Genomic DNA, 22,435 nt, shown 5'->3' with positions numbered 1-22,435 from the left:
ATGTGGTTAAAAAAAGCAGTAGAGCGGCCCTTTGCATTTAATGAGCGATTTATGTATGGTCCAGAGATGACACCGCGGACCCCCAGGGGTCCGCGGACCACAGGTTGAGAAACGCGAGTCTAAACTACAGTGTGACAAGACCCGCCGCGGTGGCAACACCGAGCGGCGCCCCGCCGGCTACGATCCCGCTACGATCTTACGGAATGAATGAATACGTCACGCCACTCGCCAATCTAGTTAGCAATCGATTTCGGGCTTGTGGGCTTATTCTGTGGCGAATTGTTTTTTCAACAAAACGATCTATATTAGATCGGTTCATTCGGTATCATAGACGGATATTTTTTGAAAGGTTTTGAAGATTGGATAGAATTAAATGCGTAAAACGGTAGTCATTTTGGAATCACAGGCATGATCTGTTATATGTTACAATAAATGCATATGCATGCACAGTTTGTGGCACCTAGTTATATTGCTATGATTAAACCAGAAGGTTTTAGTCATTCTTAGATATATGAGGCGTTCCAATCTAGTCTTAAAGACTAATAACGACCCTATGATCAACTTCAACTAACTCAACTTAATTTAGAAGTGGAATATATTATACAAAATAATTGGTTATAAATGAGATGTAATAGTCTTCGTAGCAATCTCGGTGCATCTATAGTGTCAGATATAGGGAATATACCGACTACGTACTTGTAATTATTTAAAAGAATCTTCCTTTTACCTTGTATGGCATTCAAAAGTTATTCTAAAAATATTTTCTGTTGATTCCAGTAAAAACTATTAATCAAAACATGTACACATTTGATGTTTATCGTAGCTCTACTTACTATTGTTGAAGTAGACGCAACAAGTATTTATACTAATACGAGTATTTACTCAACATCAAATTTAGAAGCAAATAGAAATTCAAAATTATTTTCAAAAAATATTTCACAAAACAATGCCACGACATTGTGTTCCGATCCAATCGTCGGCCATTTAAAACATATACCAGAGCCGTGTTATTTACAAGGGATGTTATAAGCTCCGTAACCGTATCCGAAACTATCGGATATCCGAAATAAAAAAATCCGAAACAGTGACCGAATCTAATATATGTACAGTTTTCAGTTTCAAATTATTAATTTCGGTTAAGGATAGATTGAGGCGATCTAAGTAACATACTAATATGAAAAGTTTTCGCCTGACAAAGCCGGCGCTATTCAGTTACTTTACAAATAAAATCAAATAGAAATAGGTATAGACCTATTTTATATTATTATTATTTTTTTTAATTCCTTAACAATATAATATCCATAACCCATAATCAGTACAGATAAAATGAAATAATTATATATAACCATACCCAAAATCGATATATTTTGATAAATTGGTATCTAGATCCGAAATTGCATCCCCAACATCCCTATTATTTATTAAGTGGAAGAATCGGAACAGCCAGTGGCCATAACCTCCCGAGCAGCCTTACTCCGGGTTCCGGTCACTTGACACGGAGATTAAAACGAGACCAACTATTTGGAAATCAAAATCAAATTGCTTTTACAGATTTCACGACGTTTGTCTGAAATTTAAAAAAAGGTTTAAAAATTAATATTTAGTTTTTATGACTCCGGAGGGCAATTTTTTAGCGCATACGTATGTTTTTTAAGTGTGTAGTTGCTGGTGGCCTTAGCGACCTTTTCAGCTTCACCTGGTTTTGATAGCGAGCCCAAATCTCAGTCAGGACAGGAAGACCATAGGCTAGAAGGGACATACTCGTACGTATGTATGTCTCCTTCTTTGACACGTTCCGCAACCCAAGCGGTTTTATGAATTTTAACTTACGAAGTGTCGATGTATTTTTTATCTTGAATATAATTAATTTATCTAATTTATTCATACCAGTGAAATGAATAAGGCAACATTTATAAATTATATGCAAAGACCTTATGTTAAAACCCGAATAGTGTATCGTTTAAATTGTGTATAATATATCAATTTGTATAAGGAGTGGTATAAGAGATGTTTTAAAATAGTAACAATAACATTATTTGTAGGATCGTAAATAAATACCATAAAAAATTTAAATTGTCTTACATTTTTTCTTCACAAGAGAATGACGTCGAAATTTTTTCTCCCATGTGAACCAACAACGTTCTACAAAATTTAGCAAATAAATCTACTAACAAACTAACCTATTCATATCACTAACAAGAACGCGATATACATACCACTTATGTTATAACATAAGCAACAAAATCGAAAAAAGGAAGAAAAAAAAATTGCCAAGATAAGACTCCAGCTCCTCTCTAAAGACGGTATTAGTCTCGAACCACTACCTCTGGGTCCACAACCAACACCGACTTCTCAAGTTGACGGCTATAAGGTTCCCTTACTGCGCTGGAGTGGCACCCCGTCGCCCGCGCCCCGCGCCACTTAAACCAACTCTCCACCCTGAGTGCCACTCGACTGAACAAGTCCTTTACATAAAGGTATCTTTTGACAGGTATCTGAAAGGACAAGATTAGTTCGATGAGTCATGTTCTTCCGCATAGCACAATCGTATTGGAATTCTGAGAAACCAAGAGTCCCTTTTTCCTTTCCCTTTAAACTTTGATGGGTCTGAAACGTACTTATTCCTTTTGGTATCAGATATTTTTGCCCAAAATACTAACACTTCCATCTCTTCACGTCGTCACTATCCACAAAATTAAGAATGAGTATTCCCGAAGTCATGGTTAATAGTTAAATATATCAGCGTATCCGTGCTTCAGAGAACAAGTTATCCCGCCAATCCTAGTTATTATTAATTAGCAATCATTAACATTGATGGAGACATTGTAGCTTTAAAACACCCGACTAGGTGTGAGCGCTGATGGATACAATCCTCCATCAAACCGCCTTGGACCTATGTGGTAGACTAGCTTCATGCTTTCTCCAACTGTGTAGAGACCAGCACGCAAAAGAAGGACATAAAAATATTTCGGCCAATCTTTGTCGCAACTATTTCGTTTTATAAATACACAAACGTTGTACACTTTATTACAACGATTTACTGTTCAGTAAGGATTCTTAGAATGATAGCGATGATAAGTACTTTAATATTACTTATTCAATTTATTGTCATATGCTAAGGATTAATTTGTAAATATTTACGTTATAAACTTAAAATTATGCATATAAATTCAGAAAATGTTAATAAAATGGATTACTATCAATCTGCTAACATTGAAATCCCAGTAAAAATTAACACAAAAAATCTACTGAAAAATACATAAAAAAATCAGGACGAAGCGTCTACAAGGCGTCTAATCGGTTAGCAATCGATTAATTGGACGAATCAATCAAGATACGCCCAAAAAGAAGATAAAAAACTTGTCGGTCCAGGATCAGCAGAGGTCTCGAATACCACTCAGCCCGGCAAAGGGTGGAGAGGCTGTCGTTAGGTACCCCAGACCACCGCTGATGATAACCCACCGCCGAAATTCCCAACCGGTTGTACGTATCTAGTATTGTTTCGCGTTATCACCCTCTATCTGATAAACGGGCGACGCGATAATGATAATTCGTGATTGTAATTGCGCTAATGCTGATTGCGTAGTGATGACGTTTCCGCTAATGAGGTTACAGTTCGGTTTGTTTATACGAGTAGTTATATTATTGGTACTTTGACAGTCTGTGAAGATTAACTAGTTTGAAATAGAACTAACTTATAGCTGTGCTTCTGAAGTGTTACCAGCTTTTTATAGAAGTCATAATCTAAATGGAATCATTGAAGGGATCATAACACAACAGTGAAGATGCCCCTAATAGTTTAAGGTAAATTTCAAGTGGCAAAGTAGAGATCTATTTTTAACTACTAGAAAGAATATATGCTTGAAACAAACACATACAAGACTTACAATGTATAATCCCTAAAAAACAGTGAATTGTGTTTAGAGCTCTTTTAATCTTAAACACATAATCAGTGAAAGAAAATAGTCGATGAAAATTATCAATTATATCAAGTTATCGAAACATCGGGTTAAACGTGGTGATCCGATGTTACCTTGGCAATATATTGTCCAACACGAGTGGTGAGGCAAAGTGATGCGCGGCCGGATTTCGATAATCAACGCATATTTCATACTGTCCGCGCGGAATGCCCAGTTTCAGACAGCTCTAGTTGTGGGGATGCCATGCTGAAGGATGTTATAGAACAAATCCTTAATGTTCATTTTTATCTCAAATTTTCTCTGTTCGTCTGTCTAAATATCCAATTTGAGACAGCTCTAGGTTTAGAAACACCAAGTTGTAGAGGACAAATCCCAAATGTCCTTTTTTTCTTAAATTTCCTTTCATTTATAATCAGGTAAATCATATTTAACAAACGTTCGAAACTGAAAGATATCTATGTAAACTTATATTTACATAACATGACGAATTAGTGACTCCCTAACCTACTAAGAGATATATTATAAACTAAGAAATATACATGACGTCAAATTTTTTTTAATGAAAAAACAAAACAATTTTGATTTTATAGCGGATGTTTTGTATTAGAAATCAAAATCACTCATTGAACCGTGGATGCCATAGAAACACAGATCAAGATAATGCATTTCTTCTCCAGGAATCCTTGTTATTAAACAGTGTGGGCACAGTAGTCCTGCGGTTTAATTAATAACAGCGGCCGTGAGCCGAGAGCCACCTGTAAACCGATTATGGATGTACATCTACAGATCTATATGGACTTTCTAACACTGGTTCAGATTCACCGTTCCATCTCTGTCCGTATATTGAAAATTCCGCTTGTTTCCCAAAATGTATTTCGTAAATTCTTTCCCACTATTTTTCAGGCTTGAAACGGAATACTGGAACTGAATTTTATAGACATGGTGGCATATTGCTATATACTTCTACATACATGCATTTTGTGATAAATTCCTTAGTTCTATTGTTATTATGAATTGAGTATGAAGGTTGTCAGTTTCATAAAGTATCATGCAAATAACCCATTATGAATATACGAAAACGATTTTACCCTAGTGGTTGAAACTCCGACTCTTAATCGGTCCGAAATTTGAACCCAAACGCACCTCTGGTTTTTCAAATGTTGTGCGTATTAGAAATAAATATTACTTGCTTAAACAGTGAAGGAAAAAATCGTTAAGAAACCTGCACTCCTGAGATATTTAAAACAAAAAAGAGTTCTCAAGGTTGTGTATACTTAGATTACTCTACAACATGACCTGCACGGTGGACAACGGCCTGAAAACCTGTATCTCTGACGGGCAACCCGTGCCCAGTAGTCAGAAAGTAATGGTTCAGGTGCATTATTTCATTTTGAACTGAATTGGAATGGCTTGTCTACCTGACTCTTCAAACCAGAACATAAAACTGATAAGACAGGAATAGATCCGACGTATAGTTCTACCACTTTAATTATTATGAATAAAATATTCAAATGCAAAATATTAACAACATTGCAAATACGTGTAAAAAGAGAAAATCGCTGCGTGTGCGCCGAGCGTTTAGAGGCCGAGCGAATATGAAAGTATATATGCTCGTAACTTAGCGATAATTGTTTATAGGTAGTTGTTAGAACCGATACTTGTAGGAAGTCTAGATCGTATGTAATAGTAATTTCATGAGTGGCAGAACACTATGTCGTTCAACCGTAGCACCACCGTCACACTTATGTATGACTAATAATCATAAACAGTGATTGTCTAGTGGTATGAACTTTGGACTACGGAGGTCCACGCTTCAAATCCCGAATACGATTCGCCTCAGAATTTTAGGTATTGATAATTGAATATGATATCAGAATGTGCGTATTAAAATTATGACATGCATAAGTAGATTTCTTCAAAATGTGTTTGAAGAAACCTGCCTGAGAGATCTTTAGATAATATTGTGTGCCTACATGAAGAATTCCAATTCGAACTAATCCAACGTGGTAGAGTATGAGTTAACGCCCGTTACGATTGAATACTCATTTTAGCCAATTTCTGTCAAACATAGATCCTTGAGAATTTAAATCGGCATTTGAATTGAATTTGGGATTTTTGATCGGCAGAAATAGCATATATCGTTAATTTGCAACTCAATACCTAATACCTACTGCTTAAATTGCCTTGTATGTTATGAAAAGTCATTCATAAAATCTTACAGTTACTGCTAATTCATCTATTTAACCCTATACTTGACATTGTGCACTTAAATGCACATTAGAATCAGATTTTTTTTTTCGGATAATGCGACATCGAATCTTACTAATAATAACTGAAAGCGAATAAGCAAACGTTTCTTTATGTCAGAAAATGAAATCAATATCTGTCTCGTTCACACATTGTAAATGGTAAACAAAATAGCGAGCCGTCATTCAGCGCCTGCGCAACGCTCTCTAAGAATCTTATTTTATCTGAATGAAATTAAGTTATATGTACAAAATTTATATAATCTTACTTTCTGCAAGCTTTATGCAATGTTTTGGTGATATTTTTTTGAGATATAATGTTTTGAATATATAGTAATTCATGACTTTTGTTATGTGTGCATTAAAATGCACACTGCCGACGACATACAATATTACTGTTTGTCAATATTGTGTCTTTAAATGCACACTGCCAACTTTGCTACTATATACTAAGGTTCTGCACACAAGGTAGGGGGTTGGGTGAACAAAGTTCAGACAGAGTTTTTTTTTTATAATTCATGACTGAAATTAATATTTCCCCGTTTCCACTAAATTCCCAGTCCTTAGCTTGCAATATTTTTTTCAGATGACTGGAGGCCGAAAAATTCTAGCTTTGGTGTCTAAATTGCGTAATTAAATCGGATGTAGAATCCAGCAAATCCCTAGAAAGATGAATTCCAGATGTCTAGGTCTCATAAAGACGTCCCTGAACTCAAGTCCTGTCCAATCAATAGCGTCTTCTGTCAAAAATGTAAACATCTCCAATAATGATGATTCCAGAACATCTGCAATATCAATACCAGATATGACCAAATTCCCACTTGAGGTCGGCTATAGATGCGCCACTAGCCCTGAAGACTAAGCTGGAATGCCTCAGAAAAGTATATCTTCTTACCACATCCTTCAAACAAGTGGAATAAAGTCCAATCATATACTCAAATTTAATACAACATTCTAACGGAAACATGGATGCAGGTTGAGCAGACAAGTCGCTTTATAGCGTACAAATGTGATAGGCCATTGTTAGTATTGTCCTCACAGATCCTGGACATCTTCGTTTGTAATTCCTGGTTGCTGTTTCGTCATGGGAACAGCGGTAAACAAAAATTATTGCCACTCAAAAAGTTTCGAGTCGCTTTATGTGGGAACTGTGTTTTTTTGGGAGGAGGTCTTCTAATCTCTCAACTCAACTAAAATATGTCAAAACTTGTTGACATGTCATAACTTCTGAGACTTTTATCTTTAATATTTTCAAAATGTATGATATTTTTTATATTTTTTAATTATTTCTTAGTTTAGTGAGTACTTGGCGGTGTGCATTTAAAGACACATATTTTTTTTCTCGTGAACCTGGCAGTGTGCACTTAAAGACACATACTATATTCTGAAAACTGAAATTCAGAGATTTTTTATTTTATTTTTCCTAATATCCTTATAACCCAATTAACGCAGGGAAGTAGCAAAAGTATATTTTTTTTAGGATAAAATTCTCTGCCAAGTATAGGGTTAACAATGTAAATCCATGAAAACTCAACCAATCATAATATTTTTATTATGCGAACGGGCATCTCGATTTCAAAAGATTATACCAAGAAATAGAACAAGATTTAAACGTAGTTCCCTGAAGTACTTTAGTAAGTCCGTTGTGATCGGTTATGAAAAAGCAAAGTTTAAACACCAACTTCTTAACTAGTTCATGAGCTGAAAATTTTGTGAAGAGGGTCGTTACTGCCTGTGAAATTTCCTTCACAATAATCCTTGTGAAATTCTAAAATAAAATACTTGTTACTGATAAAAATAAGTAGTAATATTAGGTAGATATCTATATAGGGAAGTAGAATAGGTATAGGTATATTGGGTAATGCCGTTTAATCCACAACCCATGGACAAACACATAAACAGCCCTTAAACACCTAGACCCAGAATTCACATGCACCTAAATTTGTTATTTTGATGTCTTAAGTTGAATGTGCAGCATATTGAGTAGCTTTAGGTACACTATTTCACGTTATACGAGTAAGAGTAAAAATATTTTTTTTTTAATACAGGCTGAAATGCTTCTTTTAAGGTACGAAACAGTCGTAAAGTTTTTTTCTTCGTTATGCTTTACATAGTCTTTCTGACGTAGCATATAAAAACAGCCACATCATATACGAAGACTCAGTAATAACTTTGTCCAAAATCCTGTACAAAAAGTTCCAAAACCACAATATAAAGTAGATAAAATCTCAACAAATAACTCGCTAACCGCAGCCAGCTTTTAGCAGCGCCGGGGACGCAAAAACGGAGTGCTCTCGCCCGGAAAGTTACTATCAATAAATGCATTCGGGCTAAATAAAAGTGAAACAGCGGTTGCGGCTAGAAACGCAACTATCGCGCCATCGCGGAATGCAACACCCGATAACGATGCAACAACACTCGTTCTCTTTATTTCGACGCCAGTTTATATTTACGAGCCCGCTCCAAATAGGTAAACTCGTTTTTCAGCTAAATATTTGTAACAAATACAACGTTGCAGGTGCATGTAGGTATCTTTTAAACTTTTACTTTACTGTAATTCCGTTACTACGTAATACAATGTCAACGCCATTCTATATTAATGTGCGAACTAACGCCATAAACAAATTATTTCGCGAGAACATTGCCGTCTCTTCTCGCCAGCCGATAACATAATAGAGACGCCGATAACAAGCCATTACACGGCTCGCATCGCCGTGATTTGAAGTGAACTCTAATAGCTATTCAATCTAATTAGCGTGCGAGCGGCGAGGCGTCGCGGCGTCTGCACTCGGGCGGCGGCGGCCGGCGCGTTCGCGCGACCCTCTAATTAGCCCTAGTCCGTCCGCGAGTTTCGCCGAGCGAGCCGGATTCGAAACTAATCGGCTCCGAGTATCGTACGGTCGCGTGCCGGCGCGCCAATCAGTGCGTCCGCGCGCGCAGCTCGAGCGTGACATGAACCTCATCTCGGCCGCCGACGCGCTCGCGCACATCGAAGTCGTGGAGCCGGACCCCGAGCACTGCTCGTCCGGCGCGCTCCCGCCGGAGGGGAACGTTAAGCTCCGCAATTACCGCCTCATCCACGAGAACATCCGCATGTACTCGCCGAGCGGCGACGACACTTCCCCCTCCAAGGAGAAGTCAGTGTCCAAGTTCGATGTTTGTTCAAATTTATCGCCTCCCCGTGCAAAAATCCTCGAGTTGCTCAGACCAGAGGATCCCGAAAGAGAGACGTTGGAGGCCATAGTGAGGCCGATTCCTCGACGTGGTCTCGTGCGGCCGCTAGATGAGGATACGCGGCGTTTTCTCCAGCGCGCGCTGTCATCCCCTAATGCTATCAATTCGTCCAACGTATCGTCTGATTCTCGATTGCAAGCTGCACACCAGAACGAAACTGACAAATCGAACGCTACACAAACAAATAATTCTAAGGCAGAGCGATCTCTGGCAGATGAACTGCGAGAGGCGGAACAGGATGAGCAATCGGGGAGCAACATTCGGCGGGAATTATTGAGAGAATTCCGACGGCGTGGTGGTGGAGTCAAGGAGGCGTTGGAGAGGGAACGTATGGGAAAGCTCGCGCTATCGGTAGAAGACGATGAAGAATACGAAGACAATGGGCTGACGGCGGCCGCTCGGCGCCTGGACCAGCTGCTGGCGGAGTCGCGCACTCTGCACGAGGAACTGGCGGGGATCCACGAAGACATCCAGGTGCTGGCCCGACGCGTGACCCGCCGCGACCTCTGACGCGTTGGTACCAACTGGCGTATCCCCCACGTACCAATTTTCCAATTCTCGCAAAACCGCTTGTTGTAGGGTTGGCTGGTTTCACAAGGTGTTTCGCTCTGATAACCGCCGTATTGTGTGTAAATACCGTGAAAACGTCGGCTCCGAGTCCTTAATATCTAAGTATCGCGGTTGTGTTGATTCCAAGGAGTACAGTGAGAGGATATTTAGTAAGAAATCCATTTTTACTATTATGAATATTACAATCACCGCTACCTGCTACGTAAAAATTAACAGGAAACTTCCTCATTGACGAGGTATGCGGTTTCGTTATCTAACCGCGGTTCGTTACATACCTGTTGTGTGCAGCGGAATGCGTGCACAAAACTACACAAATAGGTAGACTCATTGTTTAGAATCTACAAGTAGACAACAAGTAGAATAACTTGATCCCCAATTTATTCTATGCCTTCTTCATTGCTATATGATCATCTTAAATACATTTATGCTCTACATAGCAATAGCAAGATATTTTATACTAAGAGGGAAAGTTATTCTAAAAACGACTAATAAAAAGCATGCTTCTAACTTTGATTGATGGTTATTGTAAAGTACTCAAGTATCAGATTGACGTATATGGTACAGGTCTGCAACTTCTATTATAAAACATGTATAAAACTGCTTAACGGGAAACATGCAATCGGCTTCCTTATTATGGACTCTTTTCAACAAATTATCTTATTTACTTAAATTAGCACTATTTCCTATGCTTACATTTCCAATACATTCTTAATGATTATGTTCACTGGCTATTAAATGATAACACATTTTTTAATCTTAATGATAATCGACCGTTGATCTACCTGATAATTTATTTGTTTCTGTGTCACAGTAATGACTTCTCAATTACTTATATTTAATTTGTTGGAGAAATTTAAATACTCGTAATTACATTTTAAATACCCCTAATTACTTTAATTGCATTTAAAACGAATGCAAGTAATCATAACGTATAATTAGCGTAAAAGTAATCAACAATGCAAATAATTTGAGTATTTTTTGTTTATTTTTGAATCTTTTTTTTTTCATTAACACTATTAGTATTATCTATCCCTCCTATTATCTATCTATTCTTTATAATTATTCAATACCTCCCTTTTGTATCAACCGCACTGTTTTATGTTGGCTGGTAGAAAATGCTATTAGGCTTTATATTGTGAATTAGATTTTTATAAAGTCCCAATATTCTCAGAAGTAGGATTTTCTAAAATTATAACTTTTAAAATTTGCCACTATCACGACACGTGTAAGTTAATTAAAACTGGTTATTAATTGATTCACAAATACGTGTTTTGAGAAAATCTTAATTTAGAATACTTTTTAAAACGGTTCAAGTTTATCGCACTTGTATTTCTGATATGTCACCCAATTTACATTAATTAAAACGTAATGTTTAACATAAAAATTTACATTAATTTACATGACTACTCGATATCTATTCCATAATCTAAATATAAAAATAATAAATGAGACAAATCTCTGCCCTGTGGTACCCCAGAATACTAGCAGAATTACCTCGCTGAATTGACAAACTTATTTGTTGACCGAGGTAAGGTCCAACACTTGGGTTACCGGAGACCTCTATCAGACGCAAAGACAATTCTTTATAAAAAAAAAAACTTCAGTCCCCATGGACCAGACTGCGAATGAACTGAATGTTCACCTAAAATAAACAATTACGCCCTTTCCTGAAGCAATTGATAAATAATGAATTAAGTATAACACACATTGAGCGTCGTGTTTCATTAATTTAATGTGTTTCGAAACTAATTAATTTACTCGCCGTTACTAAAAGGTTTATGCACCTCACTTGCTTATAATATTAATAATTTACGGGCGCTTGAGCTGATTGGCTTATAGTCAAAACAAATAAATAACTTATAACTTATTGGGCTAGTGAATGGTTATCTAGGTAACCAAAAATAAATATCGCAATGATTGAGAAGTGGATTCACTAGCTTGATTAAGGATGCTCCTTAAAACTTTCTTTTACAGTACCCCTGCTATGTATATTAAACTAAACTAAGGGTTTCAAAAAGATATCTTTTGTAGCTTCTTCCTGCTCAGCTTCTCATTTACTGTGATCTTCAACGCTACTTAAGCGCGCGAACTAACCTCTTTTATGAAGGTTCCTTCCTACTTTGGGATTATAAACACACTTCCTACTTCATCTTACAAAGACCATGCTACCTATTTGTAAGTCTTCAAGGGATTAAACCTCATTAAAATTCCGGGTTAAACCAAAAATACACCAGCGCACTCAGTTCACACTGACCACTAAACCGTGGGACGCGAGGTACTCATAATCCTTCCCTTGGCCTCGTCAGTTCCCTGACCGATTAGTTAATCGCATTGCATTAATTATAGACCGTATTCGTTATTCAGCACGTTGTGAGCAGAATTTCCTGTTTACAGCCCTCAGCGGGCGCCCGGAAGCGCTGTGTTCAGTTTGTGTAAATGTATAATAGCGTTTAAGCGGTACACTCGCGGGCCGTTTGTAATTGTAATCGTAATTCGTACAATTGCTGTCTCGGCCTCGAACACTACCTGTCTGCCTGTGGAAGTTACAGGCGATAAGAAGCTACGCCCAGTCAGTAAGCCTAAAATGATCGTACAAGGTTCATAATATCTTTTAGAAATTTCTAATCACCAATTCTTACAATTTTAGGGCTCGTCCACATATACACGTTTGATACACGCGACTTCATCTTTATAAGTTAGTAATTTAACAGCTTTCTTGAACTTTTGCACGTAATGCCAATTTTTAGGTGTGGGTTTTGGCACATGGAGGAAAGAGGTTGTACGAGTATTATTTACTTAACTTTTAATGACACTTTAATACATGTTCATGAGAGACAGAGACAGAGACAAAACATTTATTTGTGGTTTAACAGTGGCAAACCATAGACAGTCTGTTTACCTTGATCGGAGTGTTTACTTTGCTACGTTTTGTTTTGAATTAATTAGATTGACAAAGGTGCTTCAGCTTTAAAGGTACAGCACAACTGTAATCACAAATAAATTCAGTAAGGAAGCGTGTAACCCAGGGTGTTAAACGGTCACTGCTGGCTCATATGCACTTGTAATTAAACACAAATAAAATAGGAATCCTACTTGATTTTGATCAGAGAGTATCGCTGTCTCTGATATCTAAGATGTAATGCCATTAAAAACTGTGGCCACTTCTCCCAGCCTAAGCCTAGTCTAGTAAAACAGATCTTACCATATCCTCCAAACCAGAACACAGCACTAGTAACGCTATTTCAAACAAATACATGTGGTAATGGTATCACCGTAGACAAGAACTCTACGACACAAGCCATCCACGTCTATTCTTATTACCACATGCCACAGTACATGTTTGAAGACAATTTTTGAAGTTTTCCAGCATACGAGCACTCAAAGCACGTGATAGTAAATGATTACTGTCGCCCATGAACTTCTGTAATCATCCCCATATAGAATATGGCTTCTACAATCACAGATATATTGCCACTCCCGAGCACTAAGATTATCGCCTTATGTGTATCTAAGTCAGCTGACATCTATACGTAACGAAACGAAAAAACTGCTTCACATTAGGAATAGTTATAACATTATAAAAATAACCTCATTATTTTCTGACAGGCGGAGTCAGCGCGTGCGAGCAGGTGCGCGGCGGCGGCCCGGGCGCTGCGGGCGGAGTCCCGGGCGCTGCGGTACCTGGACGACGTGGTGGCGCTGCTGAAGGGCGACGTGGCGGCCGCCGTCAGGGCCAAGGCCTGGCCCTTCGCCCTCGGCCGCCGCGAGCCCGGTCGGAACTATATTGTCTGATAGCAGGTAAAATATTTAAGTGTATTGAAGAATTGAAGATTTTTTGTGATTTAATTGACAACTCACGCCGCCATACTTATGTTTGCTTAATAGCAACTGTTCTCGAAAAAGAATTACTTTGTCAGTTTTCAACGAAAATCAAATTATTTTCGATCTAATTCTTTTTCGATCTAATTTTCAAGTAAGTAGGCAACGCAGCTCTTTAGTCGACACTTTATAAGCAAACGCAATGGGTTTCAATCCTACTGTGCTTTGTAAGCCGCACACTACGTAAAGAACAAACACCATATAGAAAAAAGGTTCTATCTAAAGCCGATCACAGAGGCTTTGCGGCTCCTGGTGACTAAGATGATCGTCTAATTCACATCCTTCCTCGGCAAGGCAAGACTTGCGTCACGCTATAGACCACGATGGTACCCCACCACTTAATCTATCTATGCTGGTTATACTACCCTTCAAATATAGATTGTATCAAAATATTATTTCAAAACATACATCTTTTCCTTTTATTCCGTCAGACTTAAGCACCAACAGTTTTGTAAATTTAAATATTACATTAGAAATTTCATTTCTATCTCCAGCGCTCACTCTAAAATGCATAAAGTACGGCAAATTGTCCCCATTTCCACAATACTGCACGCAAATTATGCAAATACGTTACTGGAAGCTGTCAGTGGTAGGGTCGATACGCACTGTGGTCATTCTAGACTTTTTATAAACATACGTTTTTATAGCATAGCAAATTGAAGGTGGTAGAACCCTTTGTGGTTCGACTACGGTGGCTCCACCGCCACACCTATTCCTGCCTAATTACAGCACTGTTAAATGCTTCTGTTCTCTGGTGGAGGGGTAAGAGGGACATACTTTCCCGAGGCGTTCCAGCTTAGTCCTCAGGGGTAACGTCGCATCTGTAGCCGACCTCAAGTAGGAATATCTAATCCTAGCTGGAGTTAATTACAGATGTCCACAGCCGACAGTAGCCACTTACCATCAGGTGGACTGCATGCTCGTCTCCTACTCCTATATTATAATATAAAAAATAGACTATAACTTTAATATATAAATAGCTTACAAGTATCCACTGGATGGAATATAATCATTACTTTCCACTATTTGCATCCAAATAAATAATTCACAAATTGCTCGATAGAATTAAGTTGAATGAGTTGTCTGCGATTCAAAAGTGCCCTGTGCGGCTTCTAATCGAAAATGGCGCACAAAGCTGTTCTCAAAAGGTAAAGCCAACCCCAATTATATAAAACATAAAAGCGAGACTCGAGAAAGACTAATTCTGAGCTATTAAAACTAACGAGAGATATTAGCGATTCGTTAAAAGCCAATAAGAACCAACCACTACAATTTGTGGCAACCGTCGGCGAGAAACGAGTAGCGATTGAATGTTACTTTTGACTCATATTGTTCAATGTCATTAATACTCTACGTATCCAAATTTTGTCTCGTAAATCGAAATTTGACAATTTGTTGTACGCAAAAGTAGTCTTTGTTAGGCAAATCATTTATACAATGATGATTGGTATAACGGGTGTATGTCAACATTAAATGTTATTTTGCAGGAATAGCTAATCAAAATCCAAGTTAATAGCTAATCAAATTAATTCCAACACGGCGATTAGTCACTTATTGTTAAGTTAGATATTTTTACTTTTATTTCGCACAGTTTATATCCTGCTGATGGTTTATAGCTGCAAACTTATCGCTGCTAGCTTATCGCAGGCGATACGGCTAGAGTCCTAAACTCTAAACTTCAGTCACGAAAACTGCTGGTAAAGTCGTAAATTCATAAATCGTGCCGTCTCGTGTCCGCGCCGTTGGGGCACAATTGGATTATAATTTGTATTTCGGCTTTGATGCAACTGCTACGAACATCTCTCAAACTGTAATTTATAAACATGCAATGTTTGAAAAATGGCAAAATTTCAAATGAAAAGTATGTTATCATAAAATAGCTTGTTGTAGCAGCAGTAGCAGCATAATGTAGCTTAAAATCATTTTATGTCCGGCTGCCGATCACTGGCGTTTCCACAACAGAGAGGCTTAGAGCGTATAATTATCGCATTTAGAAAAATTAAAACTTAACAAAACTTTAAGAGCTACAAATAAACTTATTTCCAGGCTATTTTTCTCACAACTTTCTCAGAGATAACTAAAACACCACTTACCCTACCATTGTAATGTTATAACAAGAGATGACTAGAAAAACAACACAATCTCTTTCATTGTATACTGATTTGGAAGTATCTTAGTTAAAATATTTGTAATAATAGGTACGAACAAATTAAGATGTCATTAGCATTGAGTCTTTGAAATATTTCGTCGAACTGTAAACGATACTGTAATTACAATATTGACCGCAGCTCTCACGTACTTACGATAACATGAACATGAACGTGTCTTACTAGACGACATTGACCCAATAATTTATAAACAAAGACTTAACTAGTTAAACAACCTCATATCACGTACCCTTGACGTACCCGGTAGGACTAAATAGGTCTAATTAGGGCCGGTACCGGCACGGGCCGGCGCGGAATCGTCACGGCATTCCGTAACTAATTAGGGCTTGAACTGTTTATAGTTCACATTACTTGCTGTTCAGTATTTTATTACGTATTGGCCCATACAAATTCCAATCAGCGCCCCTAGCGGATTATGTCAGAACTAGGAAATCGTATGGGTCAATACGTAAACAAATACCAAAACAGTCATATTTGTCGAAACGTAAAAACTCCTGGTAAGGGTACAAGGCCGGTAATACAAATTCTGTTACATTCGTTAGTCAAAATGGGTTTTAATATCACAAATTCTGTAACATTCATTAGGGATGATTTCAAAATGAATTTGATTGAACCGTTATGTACTATAACAAAGACTGATATTGATTACAGCTCGTACTGTTGTCGGTTCTGAATAATTAGTTAAGACTACCTTCATAAAAGCATTATTAATATATACGCATTCCGATTTCTGTCTGGCATAGTAGTGACCGTTTAATGGAGTTTAGATAATAGAATGCTTCCGTTCAAATTATTAATAGAAATATGTAGCAAGATCTATCGCAATATGCGTCAAATGATAAAATATCAAGTTGTGGACTTCAAATAACTGGGTCTGTTTTTTACCGTTAAATATAGGACAACAATAATATATAACAAATATATTAAACAAAAGATCTTCGCATTCAGTATTATCAACGGACCAATTTTTGGAGAAATTTATAAAATTACAACTATGTAGTATGTTGGTTCTAAACCTAAACTGTGTGTGTTATATATTGGCCTTAATCACCATAGTTAGAAATTCGAATTAAACAAAATTACTAGAAAGACATCCGATCCTACAACGCCGCCGTGCCGTGGGAACGCTGATACCGCACCACCGCTCCGTTTCCATCGTACAGTCCCGAACGTGGGAATTCACTCTGGGCGCTAACATTGCCCCAGCAAGTCACTTAGGATAGTTAGTTTTAATTTAGGTTAGATTTAATCCAAAACATGTAATATTCTGTTTTGATTAAATACATATAAGTAATTCGGTCTTTCTGTATCCTGGCTGCTGCATCCCGACGCATTATATAACTTGTGTATAAATTACATTGCTTCAACAGAAAGGCATTAAAGTGCAGACATTCAATTATGCGAGACGTATCCGTCCCGGCATGCTAAATAGGTTTACCCGTGCCGGCACGAGCCCGGCGCGGGCCCGTCACGGCATTCCGTAACCGCGGTAACTAATTAGGGCTGGGAATGCCCGCAGGTTTCCATTGTTATCTACATTCCTATATTGCTACATTCAGGGCCTTGCGATTAGTGTCTACGTCTTTTGTGGTATTGTTCTCCCTGTATTCGCTTTTCGGGTATATTGTAGAACTAGTTTAGGCTCCTGCCCTTATGTGACTTATGGGTTTTTTACACAGAAGTAATTTATACACGTAATAATGGACATGATACATAAATTTTAACCACAGTTATGTTCACCGCACCTCATAAATATCTTTAATAACTCAAAATAGGAGCCCTACGCGAAGATTTACTTTTTTTCTTTAATGCAAGAAACAAACGAGCATGCATTCTATAGATATGTAGTCACTGCCGCATATCCTATCCAAATTCGCTCTAGATGCGTTGCTACCCCTGAAGACTTTAGTATGCCCCAGTTATATAATATGTTTCCCTTACATCCTTCAAGCCGGAACAAGGCGCTTAAAAATGCTCTTAGTAGGCAGAAATAGCTATGGTGGTAGTGTATCCGGAATCGAACCACCTTCAAGACCTTTACCTTGTCCGTCCATTAGTGTTTAGAAGACCAGACTTGACCTCCTAATTATCCTCATTACGACCGTTCTCAATAACTTAATGCTCTTTTAATGAGACCAGCATATTATTGTTATTAATAAAATGGTTACATCAAAACAAAATAAATACATCATATACATATGCATATTGCATATGTCATTATTAATCATTATAAATGTTATTTGTTGCAGATACGAGGTCCGCGACCCGCAGATACGAACGACTGGCTGGAACTTGGCAGTGATCGACTAGTCTTGTTAATGTTTGTTAATTATAATACTAGTGGGCTCGTGTATGCGTTGTCCTGCCACGGATACATTTTTGGGCTCTCGACGAGAGCTACTTTTGGGGTCTAAAAGTCTTTCAAGCTGGAAAATACACACAAAATTTTATTGAAATAAGTTCAGCGGTTTGGACATTAGCGTATACGGACACAATGACACATGATTTATTTATATATATTGAGATAAGATAAGCTTCCGCCCGAGACTTGCTAACGACTAAAATTACCACTATGGATTACATGGTAATGTGTCCAGTAAAAGATATAGCCTAGCTCTGGGGACTGGTGATCGGAAAAAACGGTGACGGAATCAAAGGTCTCATAAATATATTACATATATATCAAACTTCCATCTTTAAAATAATTGTACTGGTATTGCAGATAAGCTCATTATATAAAGGTTTTGCCAATGTTGATGTTGGTCAATTTGTTTCAATTTATTGGTGCCGTGAATGGAAATTCACAAACATATCATGCACACGCATAATTTATTATTAACTGATCATTATTACGTACTCTAAGTTATTATATTTAAAAAGCTCAAGATATCACAAAATTAGAGCATATACGTACTGGTATATACGGCTTAATATATTGACCTAATTAATAAACGAACTCTACATTTATAGCCATTTTGGGCTTCCGTTTCACGGATGATGTGGACACAATGTGAAAACACACACCCATACCCATAACAGAAATCTATATTTATTTAGATTTTGGATGTCCAGGAATTGAATTCGGAACTTTCCGGATGTCTGGTTTAAGGAAGGTGGTAGGACTCTCTGAGGATCGACTCTGGCTACGACACTACACCTATTTCTGCCTCATGACAGCAGTGTTAAACGCTGCTGTGTTCCGTTTTGAAGGGTGTGGTAACGGAGACAGACTTTTCCGAGGCGTTCCAGCTTAGTCGTCAGGAGTAGCAGCGCATCTGTGGCCGACCTCAGGAAGGAATATCTATTCCTATCTGCAGTTGATTACAGATGTCCATGGGCGGCAGTAGCCACTTACCATCAGGTGAACTGCATGCTCGCCTGCTACTCCTATATTATAAAAGAAAAAGTCTGGCCAGGTGACGATCGCGTAGCTACGCGGGCCGCCAATATTCTGTTTATAACTTACTAGCTTTAACTATTATAAATATATTATAATCGTAAATACTCTATGTATGCTAGTCTATTTCGTGTCAAATATTTAAGTGTATTTCCCATTGATATTTTAAGTTTTCTACCTATTTAAGTTCGTAGCATACCCTCTAAGTTCTTGTAAGACTGAAATTGTTTATGGTTCGTGATAAAAATGTAAAGCTTATTCATAAACGTATGCTATTAAAATATATTGCATAAATTGTCTTTTAATTAATTGAATCTAAATGACGATTAATTAATATGATAACAAAGAGTGGTCAATTAAACCACTGAAACCCAGACCGGTAGGTATACCTACAAAAAATGTAATTCCTCTTAAATGATCTCGATGTAGCATTTCTCCGTACATCCAGCACCTCTAGTATTAAGTTTGTAAACAATAAAACATCTTCAAGCTGTCAATTCCCTACTCAGGGGTAACAACACTTTTAAGACAGACCTTCAGATGCGACTCATGTCCTATTTAGGGTCGATCGAGAACATTTATGAGCTACAATTACCACTTCATCGGATGAAATAAAGTACCTTAACTACTTATATTATTTCTTTTATCATCATAAACATTCAATTCAAGATTAGACTACAGATATACGAGTACCTTATTACTTATAAGGTTTGTAATCTATGGACAGACATCACAAAGACAATATCATAGATGATCAAACTCTAAACATCAAAAACAATTAATAATGTTCCCTCGCAAGCCTGCGTCAAACCGAATCAGCAACTGAGCACCGAACACACTTAGTTCAAGCATGTCGGCATGATCCAGTGGTCCAACGCAAACATTTACTCTGTACGGACGAGATACGAGTAGTTTCGTGCGAAATTTCGTCCGATTTTACGGACGTCTTTTTCAAACGAACAGTAGAGTGAAGCCGCGTTAATATATATAAGTTTTATTGCCATGTTAATTTGCTGTTGAGAAAACAAAAATGACTTGCATTTGAACCATTTCTTACATAATTACATGAGTTGATGACGCTGTCACTATCACAAATAATGAGGCATATTCGTCATTATTGAAAAGCCTATTCCATATGACTATGAACCTGTCTGAAATATTAAACCATTTTCGGGTAGGTGGGCAAAATTTAGTTTCGAACGAATCCGAAACTTCGTTGACGAATATCATAGTAGTCCGTCCGTCACGACAGTCGAGCACTCGTCGCCGTCGGTCCAACGGTTATTGATTGCGACAATAGTTCATTACGTCGAGTGTACATCTAAACAGAGTAATTTGGTTCCGTGACGGCGACCGTGATTAATGTCCCGGGGCGGAGAGGAGGGTGAGGGACGAGGGGGATGGGGGCGAAGGACGAGGGCTAATCTCTGCTCATGACAGAGTGCGACGAGACCGAACGCCACTCGATTCGAATCCTCAGTTAGATGTGGTGGTAGTAATAGCGGTATTAACAAGTGGTTTTGTAAACAGAACGGTCGAAAGGTCTAAACTAGCATTCATTCATCTTATGGAAAATTTTAATTTCATTATGACACATTAAGTTAATTCTCCGTGCGTGACAGGTGGAAATTCAGACCATTGGCATACATTAATATTTCTATTGCAACTGACTTTAGCTCATCTAAGTTCAAGTAATCGATTTAAAGGACTAATCCAGGACTAATATATTCCTGCATGTTTTTCTCTCTTTCTTTGTCAGTGTAAACAAGAAAAAATATAATTATACCTAAAATGATTAGGTAAAAAATTTTCAAATGCTAAATATATTCCCACTACTACAAGTTATAAAGCAAATTCCTATAAGATTAGTTAACAGGAATCTACTTCAGTAAAATCACTGAAACTAAGGCCACGCGTATTGAATTAATTGACGGAATTTGTATGCGGTTTCGGACAATACTCGTACAATACCTACTTGTAGGTGCAAAAGATTGTTTTGTAAAGCGTTCTCACTTCACAGTCTGTTGGACCACTCAACGTCATACAACACACAAAGAAAGACAATGACAGTGTACTCCGGACTTATGGTTTTCCGGAAAAATAAGGAAATACTAAATTAAGTAAGTTATTAGGTCTTAAAATTGTATATCTATTGTCGGGATATCATTTTAAAGGTGGTAAAACCCTATAAGGTTCCACTCCTGAGATTCCACGTCCACCCCAATATCTGCCCAATAAAAAGTGTTAAGCTGTGCTGTGTTGTGATTTTAAGGCTTTTCTAATGAGTCCTTAGAGGTGGCAACGTATCTGTCATCGGCACCTGGTAGAATTCCCGTTCTATATTTCTTTGTTGGTATGTAAGGTAGGTAGGAAGGACATATTTTTTTTATAATATAGGAGTAGCAGACGAGCATGCAGTCCACCTGATGGTAAGTGGCTACTGCCGCCCATGAACATCTGTGTTCAACCCCAGATAGGATTAGATATTCCTATCTAAGGTCGGCCACAGATGCGCCGCTACCCCTGAGGACTAAGCTGGAACGCCTCGGAAAAGTCTGTCTCCGTTATCACACCCTTCAAAACGGAACACAGCAGTGCCTCACACTGCTGTTATTAGGTAGAAATAGGTGTGGCGGTGGTACCGCCAGAGTCGAACCACAAAGGGTTCTACCACCTTCAAAATAAATGTCAATAGGCGGCAATTATCTGTAATCATCAAGAATACAGCGTGCTCAGCTGCTTCTGAGATATTATATAAAATATCCTTTTAAATAAATAAGTATTACAGGGGGTCAAAAATGGGCCGAATTGCTTCGGGAAAAGTATGGTACGGCCGTGCCGCTTCTTTTGGCTCGACTTGGCGGAGGCACTGCCGTGCCTCCAGATGTTATTTTCCCCGAAGTTGTTACTATGCAGTTGGTACTTAATTTCAATTAACATAATATGCAACAATGTTACATCTTTCTGGTTCACATACTTACAGGACTTTGACTCCATGAGAATTTATAATGGAATCAGTGG

At 37.9% G+C, this 22,435-nt stretch overlaps 1 protein-coding gene across 1 annotated transcript; it reads left to right on the top strand.

Moving 5' to 3' along the window:
- The first annotated feature begins 5,211 nt into the window (after positions 1-5,211).
- Positions 5,212-19,708, top strand: LOC140747841 (uncharacterized). Its single transcript, XM_073080459.1, has 4 exons — positions 5,212-5,245; positions 8,922-9,874; positions 13,577-13,768; positions 18,267-19,708. Exons 1-3 carry the CDS (start codon positions 5,212-5,214, stop codon positions 13,760-13,762), a joined length of 1,173 nt encoding a protein of 390 aa, XP_072936560.1. The 3' UTR covers positions 13,763-13,768; positions 18,267-19,708.
- The last annotated feature ends 2,727 nt before the right edge of the window (positions 19,709-22,435 follow it).

The sequence above is a fragment of the Epargyreus clarus genome, unplaced genomic scaffold, assembly GCF_041222505.1.
Source record: "Epargyreus clarus isolate Ecla_fem2 unplaced genomic scaffold, WU_Ecla_fem_2.2 ptg000015l, whole genome shotgun sequence".
Lineage (NCBI taxonomy): Eukaryota > Metazoa > Arthropoda > Insecta > Lepidoptera > Hesperiidae > Epargyreus > Epargyreus clarus.
The sequence above is the reverse complement of the archived record's forward strand: the minus strand, read 5'-3'. Positions and strand labels throughout refer to the sequence as shown.

Excerpts from the sequence above, each read along its gene's own strand:
- LOC140747841 (XM_073080459.1), top strand. The coding sequence starts at position 5,212 with ATGACCTGCACGGTGGACAACGGCCTGAAAACCT. Across the intron at positions 5,246-8,921 it reads GGACAACGGCCTGAAAACCT|CGTGCGAGCGGCGAGGCGTC; the intron begins GTATCTCTGACG and ends CAATCTAATTAG. Across the intron at positions 9,875-13,576 it reads GGATCCACGAAGACATCCAG|GCGGAGTCAGCGCGTGCGAG; the intron begins GTGCTGGCCCGA and ends ATTTTCTGACAG.